The 9,683-nt window shown below is 48.8% G+C and overlaps 1 protein-coding gene across 1 annotated transcript; it reads right to left on the bottom strand.

The window, feature by feature from the left end:
- Positions 1–21: 21 nt before the first annotated feature.
- On the bottom strand, positions 22–8,050 carry LOC118234306 (endothelin-2-like). The gene is given in 7 exon segments (XM_035430750.1): positions 22–506; positions 862–954; positions 2,122–2,235; positions 2,957–3,059; positions 3,061–3,123; positions 4,662–4,977; positions 7,422–8,050. Coding segments are annotated over 6 exon segments (519 nt in total). The 5' UTR covers positions 4,726–4,977; positions 7,422–8,050; the 3' UTR covers positions 22–424.
- Positions 8,051–9,683: the final 1,633 nt, after the last annotated feature.

The raw sequence follows: 9,683 nt of genomic DNA, 5'->3' as shown, positions 1-9,683 counted from the left end.
CGTGGATAAAAGGCGAAGCCTCAAATCCCCAGCAATGCAGCTTGTCTGCATTTCCTCCTCTGCTATTTTTAACTTGACGTCAAAGTAGCTGTGAGGGGGAATGTCTTCACCTGTCACCTTTATGCACGTCTATGCCAGGTCCAGATTCGTGGGAACTGGCAGTGCAGTCTGTAATGGGGGATGCCCCCCCCCCCCCCATTCATGACACCCCAGTTCCTCCGTTAAAAAAAATTCCAGTTTGGGACAGGCCAGTCTGTCCTCCAGTCTGCCGCCTGTCCCATTTGATGAGGATGCCCCCTCCTCCTTCCAGAGGGAGGCACTTCTCTCGACCTCTGCCCGGCGACCTCCTCCTCCTCCTTCCCCGGGACGTTTTTGATCGGATGCCCGCTCTTTTTCGGCTCTGCCTCCTCTCTCTCTGAGCTGGTTACCGGCCAGGGGCCCCGGAACGTTTTCTCTTGGGGGCCACAGCCCGCTCCAGGGCCTGCATATTGGCCTGGACCGCCTCCCTGAGGAAAACAGCACAACCTCCGTTAGACCTCCGTGCACACACACACACACACACACACGCTTGCATATGCACGCACACACACTCTCACATGTACACACACACGCACACACACACACACGCACACACACACACACTTCCATATGCATACACACACTCTCTCTCACACACACACACACACACACACACACACACGCTTTCGTATGCACGCACACACTCTTACACACACACACACACACACGCACAGGCTCACACGTCTCACGTTCACGCGCACGTGCTCACACATGCCCGCACACACCCACCACACATGCGCGCACGCACACGCACACGGCTTCTAACCTGTCTCCTGCTCTTACCTGAGAGAGGTCAGCAGTTTAGCATTGGTTCTGTCCGTGTGGCGACTGGACCGCGTGGACGGGTCGACCCGCGCCAGTTGGGGATTCTCAGAGCTGTGAAACAAAGCGCACGAACACGGAGAGGTCAGAGGCGTGTGTGTGTGTGTGTGTGTGTGTGTGAGGTGTGAGGCTGCTGCCGCTCTTTGGAAGGAGCTGAAATGCAGGGAGAGACCAAGCAGGGTCCCCACACCACCCCCTCCCTAGTCTCTCCCCTAGCACCTCCTCCACAGACCTCCCACAAGTGTACGTCTGCATTTTAAATGAAGGTGAGTGGAACTGGCTGTCGTTCGGGGTGGGGGGGGGGGGTTTACGGCCAATTTGGCGGACCCCCTCGTCGAAGCCTTTCGATATCCGCAGGTGCTGCAGTTGTCTCAGAGTGAGGCAAGCACGGTACTGTTTCCAGGGCGACCAGTGTAGGTAAACAGGCTGTTTCCCAGGCTGGGTGGTTCACAGGCAGAGCTGGCAGAAGTGCAGCTCATCACAACAGAATTCGTTTGAGGAATTTAAGTCGCTGCCCAGGATTACCAGAGCAGGTTCAGGGCTGGGACTTCCCAGGGCCCTCGGGCTGTTCAGCGAACACCTCATGGCCAAAACATTTGATTAAAATACCGTCCTGATTTAGAATCCCACAGCCATTCCTCTCTCATCAGAAGGTGGAAAGAGAGAGAAAAGAAGAGAAAACAGTTCCCCGTTCACCTGTCTATGAACTTACATACAGTCTGAGAGTAATGATTCAGTCTGTGAGCACTGACACAAGCTCACTGACAGTCTGTGAGTAATGATTCTGTCTGTGAGCACTGACACAGGCTCACATACAGTCTGAGAGTAATGATTCTGTCTGTGAGCACTGACACAGGCTCACTGATAGTCTGTGCAGTAATGATTCAGTCTGTGAGCACTGACACAGGCTCACTGACAGTCTGTGCAGTAATGATTCTGTCTGTGAGCACTGACACGGGCTCACTGACAGTCTGTGCAGTAATGATTCTGTCTGTGAGCACTGACACAGGCTCACTGATAATCTGTGAGTAATTATTCTGTCTGTGAGCACTGACACAAGCTCACTGACAGTCTGTGAGTAATGATTCTGTCTGTGAGCACTGACACAGGCTCACTGACAATCTGTGAGTGACAATTCTGACTGAGCAGTAGTACTGACTAAAAGGGTAAAGCGGTAAGATGGCGTCGGGGAGGTCAGCCAGACCAGCAGGGGGGGCTCACCTGTGGTGGCAGAAGCCTGTGCAGGTGCGGTCCGCGGGGCTGGAGCACGCACATCGGTCCGTGGAGCGTCGGCGGCGGGACAGGGGGCTGCCCAGCCCGTACGGGACGGTCTTACTGTCAGGAGAACGGGGGGGGGGGGGAGATCAGATCACTGGGGAAAACAAGCCTGAGGACAACATAACACCACACCACCTGATAGCGATCTGCGCAGCATGGAGGTGGGGGCTGTGTGGCACAGTGTTTGAGCAGCAGGGCTTGCCAGTTTGAGTCCGAGGTGGGGTTGCAATCTTACATTACATTTATTTGGCAGACGCTTTTATCCAAAGCAACATACAACAGTGCATGGTCACGGACAGCTACAAAACACAGGTTCAATAAGGTACGATACTTATTTCGTACAGCTATTTCTAGCCAAGAACACAGTTTAGTTCACACAGTGAACACTATTCTGACCTAACCTCTGCCAAGCCAAGTAGGCAGAAGAACAAGCTACAATATTAGGACAAATACAAATTACTCTTCAGCAAGGGGCTTGAAAGAGTACTAAAATACTCAGTTAATCAGCCAGTTAAACCAGCATTAAACCAATAAATTAATCAACTAAACAAACTGTAAACAGCAATAACGCAATACAAGCTTATAGACAGGCAACAGAGGATTTATATGTTTTCTACAAGCCATTGAATATGATTTGTACACAGTAATGTTCAGCGTTTATTAAACATTTACAGTGCGGTTCAGTTCTGATCTACAGGGAGATGCCACAATTTCTCCTTGTGAATCCTGTGCCCCAAACCCCTGCATAAAGCTGTGTCCCGCACCGCAGTAGGCTCACCTTGGCGTGTTGACCCATATGATGTCGAGGTGGCAGAAGTAGATGCACTCCCTGTCCAGCCAGTTGCTGCAGGAGCAGCGCTTGGTCCGTACCCGCGGGGGGGGGGGGCGGGGAGGAGGGCCGGGGGGGGCCCTGGTCGGAGTTCCGCGACGCGGGCAGCCCCGATCCTGGCAACAAAAAAAAAAAACAGGGCAAAAATGAGGACGGTGAACCGAAATGCACCAGATTCAACAAAGCGACCGCAGAGATCGGACAGCGGTGTAGCATAGCGGGTAAGGAACTGGCGTTGTAACCGGAAGGTCATGGGTTCGATTCCTGGGTAGGGCACACTGCCGATGTGGCCTTGAGCAAAGGCACTTAACCTGCATTGCCTCAGTATATGTCCAGCTGTATAATGTAAATGCTACTATGTAAAAAGTTGAGTAAAAAGTCGTACTGGGCATGAGCGTCCGCTAAACGCCTGTAACGTAATGGGATTACAGTGGCGAAAGCTGGCAGGCAGGACCGTCTGGGATCTCCCCCTCGGCTGCTGTTCACGCATCGTAAGCGGTTCTGCAATCGCGGACCTCATCAGCGCTCGCCGAGGGGCGTGCGTCGAGCGCGGGGAACACACCGCACGACTGCTGGCGGCCAGCGACGCATCAGGGGAAATGTGCCTGAAGCACTGATGCACAGAGATTACCAAGAATATTCCGGGCCTGTCTCACCCAGTGAGAGAGAGAGATAGAGAGAGAGGGAGAGAGAGAGAGGGAGGGGAGAGAGAGAGACAGAGATAGAGAGGCCAATGCCTGAGACAAGAATGTGCGCTGAATTCCTGCGGAGTGATTGTGTCTCACCTCAGCTGTCAGACAGGTGAGTAATCCCCTGTGCTGTAAACTGAGCGTCACATACAGAGAAGCCTCTCAGCTTGGCGAGAAGTGACAGCACAAATGTGGCGTCTATCGATCTCTCTCCCTCCCTCCCTCCCCCGCAGCCCTTTTCCCACCCTGTGTGTTTACATCGGCGTTTCCCAACCCTTTTTCCTTCGCGGCGCACTTTCCAAATTTACAGAATCTCATGGCAACACCACTCTCAGAAACATAAAAAAATAAACACCCTGCAGCCCCCCTCCACACACGGACGCATGCACGCACGCACACGTTCTTTTGGGGTTTTAATTAAACGATATGCATTTTAATGACATTTACTTTGGCTTTTGTGAATGGGATTTGTTCATTTAAGTTTTTTAAATTCATTTGAACATTAAAATTTTTTTTAAAGGATTTTTCACACGGCACGCCTGACCTCGCCTGACGGCACACCAGAGTGCCGCGGCACACAGGTTGGGAAACGCCGGTTTACATGTGCAGTTTGCGGCACTAAAAAGCCGAGGAAACAGACCCACAAGGGTTCCTTCCCACGGCTGTGCGGCTGTGTGTCCACATCGGGACTGGTCCACGGGACCCAGCCCGCTAGCCTCCCATGAAGGTTCGTTCATAGCTACACGCCTCAACGTGACTGCCGATACCTCCCATGACTTTAAAAAAACTTCCTTTGACAATGTCAAAAGAATCGGTAAATATGCGTAATATATGCATATAATATGCATATTTTTAAGAACATATATGAATGAAAACTAGTGCAACAGACAGACGTGCATTCACATTAACAAAATGAAGTGTGTACAGCTGTGTACACCGCGTTCAGAGATCCAGTCGGGACTCACCTTCGGGTAGAAGCACGCAGAGCGTGACGCACAGGGCCAGGAGCGTGTGCAGTGCCAGATCCATTACAGGTGTCTCCAGCGTGGTAATATCCCAGAGTGCACAGGTGCAGAGAGACAGCGGCTCCGGCTAGCGGCTGAGCTGACAGGTGTTGGTCCAGACCTCAGCTGCCAGCCTGCTACTTATACCGCTCCTCTCTGTGACATCACCGAAGGCCACGCCCCCTCCTCCAGCCGCGTCAGCACTCTACTATTCAAGCAGAGACTTTGTTTCCTTCAGGCATTCCAGAGAGCCTAGTCTGTCACCCCCCGCCACCCCCTCCAAAAAAAAAAAGAAAAAAAAGGAAACAGTCAGTGGGACACAGTAAAGAACAGGGGGAGAAGTTTGATTGTATTGTCTCTATTTCTGCCACCTGACAAATACAGGAACTAAAACCAAGATTCGGAAAGGTCTGCTTCTTTTCAAGACTTATCGATGGGGGGGGGGGAAAGAGTAGGTGGGAGTGAAATGTCATCATGGACAATGAAGAGACATAGTGGATCATTCCCTAATTTTGCCTGCGCCGTGGCTCGGGCCCAGAGGACAGTGATGTCACAGGCGGCAGGAGTATCCGGCAGGCGACGCCGTCACACAGGGAGAGGAGGGCACAAGCGCGCCCACGCTCTGATAACGCCTGGTGAATCCTCCCTAGGCATCCGCCCCCAGCCGGCGCCTTTACACCCCCGGTGACCTCACTGTGGTCTGGGCAAGGCAAGAGGAGCCCACATCCGTGAGTCCGCATCTTCACGGACAGTCCAGCACCGGTGGGGCCCGTCATAAATGCACAGCGCCTCCTCGGACGGCGCTTTGAGTTTTGGGACCGTCGCCGTCCGGAGGGCAGGGGTTCCGCTGAGCCAATCCCGCGTTCCGCTCCCCGCTGAGAAGGCCAGCATTTCGGTTAACCGATGCAAACGGAGTCCAGCGTCAGCGCTGAGTGGTGATATTAGAGTGGGCCTCTGCAAAATTATGCAAAGTCCTCATGGATCACATGCCCCGGTGTTTTCTACATTAATTAACACACTATGCATCCAGTGCACTGTAAAATACACCACCTGCATCTTGTCGGCTGTTCATTATTCACAATATTACTAACCTCGTTAATATGCAACATTCAACCCGTCCTCATCTGCAGATAATATTACAGATGATGTTAGAAAGTTACGCAGTTAATAACAGCAAATGTGATGTTGTAGTGCAATTAGCATTCTTTATTTTGTAAGCCACTGGGACTGATGTTGACTCAGTTGACAGTCACATTCAGTCCTGATTAATCAGTGCGTTTTGCAATCTTCTCTTAAGTTCTTTCCATCCGTTAAAAATAAAATCCCCACTGTATGTCGTATTACTGCTGACACAATGACACAATAGCATTATCCAGAACATCAGACGCTGGCCCCTGCCCTTAAGCTTTTTTTTGTACTTAGTCGATGGAATAAAAACAACGGCATTTGATTACAGGAACAAAAATGTTTTGGAACACGGAGAGCACGCGCTGGCGAGGAAATGCCGCAGTGATGTCATTGTCCGCCGAAAACAATGGAATTTCAGGAACCCTTGACTCCTGGAAATGTCTTCTGAGTTGACTCGAACAAATATTTGTCCAGTGGGGCACACTGGCGGTGTGGACTGTGTCACAGTCATGACGCGGGGCAGACAGCGCGAGGAAGAATGGAGTTACTCGGCCATCAGAGGGCAAAAAAAAAAAATGCCCCCATTTTTATCCATTTCCTTTTCGGCCTTGCATTACCGGACAAAGGAATGCGGGACGGACGCGGCGACACAAACAACACGGCGATACGGAAAAATTCCTCAGGAATGTCACAGTCCGGAGGAATGCGTTAATCGCTTTGAACTTTGAAACCAAGGTGCTTCATATCCTCAGAGAGAGAGAGAGAGAGAGAGAGAGAGCGACGCTACTGCAGTGAGGTAAACGCCAGATGATTCATTGCAACAAAACATTTCTTAAACTTGGCCCCCATCCAGGCTTGGAACCAACACTTTAAAAGGAAATTCAGATGCCCTCGCCCCCCCCCTGAGCCCCTAAGGCCTGTGAACTTGGGACAAATGTCAGAAATTCTTCCGCAGCTATGCGTAACATATTCACATAAGAATTTTTGCACGGTGACATTGTGATTGCTGAATTGCATTGATGCCATTTGTATCTTTTTTTAGTTCCTGTAAACATTTTTTACTGCCGTGCGTCCTGTTTATGCATCATGTTTGTGTGACCGGTACTTAATTCGGCTGTCAATCATCACAGAATAAATTAATCCAACGACTTCGCTAGCTGCTGCTCGGCTAAACACTCTGATTGGACCGAGCCTTTAAGTAAATAACAACTTTGTAGCTCAGCCCGTATTGGGCATACGTCCCTGATTACTTGATGGTCTCTTCACCTTCTGAGCTTTAGCAGGTCAAGGGTGGGGGGTGTAGGCAACGTGGGGTTCCTCTTGGCCCGTTAGTATCATCTTACGGGAAATAAGGGAACATTAGAAAGGACTGTAATGTGCAGGACACGGGATTACTGCTGTGGTGGTGCCTACACTGTACCAACCCCAGATTGCTAGTATTATTAGTATATTTGTATTTGCAGTCATCCTAATATTGTAGCTTGCACTTCCCCTAAGTTTGACTTAGCATAATTTAGGTCAGAATAATGTGTGAACTGTGCGAACCGAACTGTGTTTTTGTCTATGAATAGCTGTACGACATGAGTATTGTACCTTATCGAACCCGCGATTTGGAATTCCAATGACCTTGATGCGCACTTCTGTACGTCGTTCTGGATAAAAGCGTCTGCCAAATAAACATAATGTAATGCAAATTAGTCATCGCTTTGCCTCGGAATGTATAGGCAAAGTGGCGAAACGATTACCGATTGAGACGTGTGCACACCTGGCACTGAAACCCTTTCTTCTCGCTCATTCCATAGGGTTGAGTGTGTCCATGAGACAGGCGGGAACATAAGCAGGCCTTTGAGAATGGGCAGACATCGGTCTCCACTGATGGCTGGTAGCATAGGGGCAAAGAGAAACAAAAACAAACAACACTCCTCACATTTTTTTCAGAAAGGAAACTTTCCGCGATCATTACTAAAAAAAACATCTACATATTAGGTAATGTTTTGGCCTTGGCTCAGGGGTTCCAGAAAAACCCACTCCTCAGTCTTAGTGCAAGGGCTGTTTGGTACTCTTGCACTATCATGTTTCCAGGGTAATAGGCCACCTGTGCCCACAATCATTATTAGAGTTGTAAAGATTGTGAGATATGATTACTGCGATACAGTGTATCACCATACCGTCCTTTCTGGCTTGCTTTCAGTACAACCATAAAGGAATGCATTCTTCTTCACCTTTCATCTTTTTAAATTTTTTTCTTTTTTTTGCGTCCATTTTACAATCTACACAGATTTGCTCTTGTGTCACAGCTCTGGCAGGGATGGAACTCTCTGGAACACTTTGACTGGGTTTCACACACCTTGAAGTTTGTCCATCCATATGTGATACTGAATGGCGATTGGTGAAGCTTTCTCCTGGTGCGTTCTCGAATCAAACTTGTCCAGGTTTTATTCGTTTATGTAACCTTCAATGAAACTGGGAAGATCTACAGAGAATTCTTCTCTCTTTTAGATATGTTCTAGGTGCTGATAGGAATATGTGGCTAAAAAATTGTAGATTGATGACCACATAGCCATATGGAGAAATGTTGTTCCAACAACATCCCAGTGTGGGATTTCAGCCAGGAAACCAAGCTTTCTTCCTACCAATTTTCTCTTCTAATTGCAAATATAGACCCATCACTACATGCCGTTGGTGTATTTCAGATCATTTCAGTTTGGAAAGGCACAAAGCTAGCACAGGCATGCTCCAAAATGTGACACACCATACAACAGAATATTTTCAACTCTGCTACTGATGCCACCGAGGCAGCTGAATAAGGAAGATACCAGGAGCCCAATCAACCGTGAAGATGTGACCATGTGACCCCGACCCTGTCGCTCGGGGTGATGCTATTGGTCAGTGGTCCCTCTAAGGTGTAAGATCACAAATACGTGATTAAAATGTTCTAAACATAACATCCTAATTCTGATGTTATAAACACTACTGGGAACTATAAGCAATGGAGTTCCAGAACACTGATTTAAAATTTAGAAAAAGCATTTAAAAACCCACTCTTGCCAAGCGCCACAGGATTTTCAGTGACCACAATAAGGACCACACAGTGACTTTTAATTTGAAAGGCAGTACCACGATGTCCCTGTCACTTAGGACACTGGAGAATAATGTACTACTTGACCCTTAGGTAAACACCGTATATATTTTACAGTAGGTAGCTCAAAAAGGCAAAAGTACAAACAATCTGTAAAACACTCATCCAACAAAAAGGCAAAAAGACAAATATTTATCAAAGAGAAACTACCAAAAGTTGAAAACCTGTTCAAATGTTCAAACTACGGACAGTACTCAAGAAGTGCAAATAGAATGCAACAAAACAGGTCCAGAACCTGAAATAAGGTCCTTTTAAACACCTTGTTATCTCAATCAAATATTTTTTCTCTCTCTCTCCAGATTGGTCACAGGCCGGCCAATCAGAGCTGCACTTGGTCAGGAGGCGGCTGTGGTTGGTGAAGGGTGACGCCAGCGCCACCAGCAGGGAGATCATTAATGGCAGGACACATTTTCCCCCAGGCGGCTGGAGGGAGAACTCTCTAGGGGGGACCTGTTAAACAATATCAACTTCAACATGAGCAACTTTTGGCGAGAGATTCCGGACCCATCGTGCCAAAGCCCTGAGTTTCTGAGTCTCAGGATTGGGAGACAAATTGAGAACCAGTCAGTCTGGGTCTTTAATTAATCCCGTTCAACGGGAAGAACCCAATGCTGCCAGATTCCCCTTTATCCAAAGCCTGAAAGAACTACGACACCATTTGACCCTTTAATTTCTTAAATCAACACACTGCATGTCCCATATCTATATTTTTCTGC

This window comes from Anguilla anguilla, chromosome 8 (genome assembly GCF_013347855.1).
Source record: "Anguilla anguilla isolate fAngAng1 chromosome 8, fAngAng1.pri, whole genome shotgun sequence".
Taxonomy (NCBI): Eukaryota; Metazoa; Chordata; class Actinopteri; order Anguilliformes; family Anguillidae; genus Anguilla; species Anguilla anguilla.
Note: the sequence above shows the minus strand (reverse complement) of the source record. Positions and strands in the feature narration are given on the sequence as shown.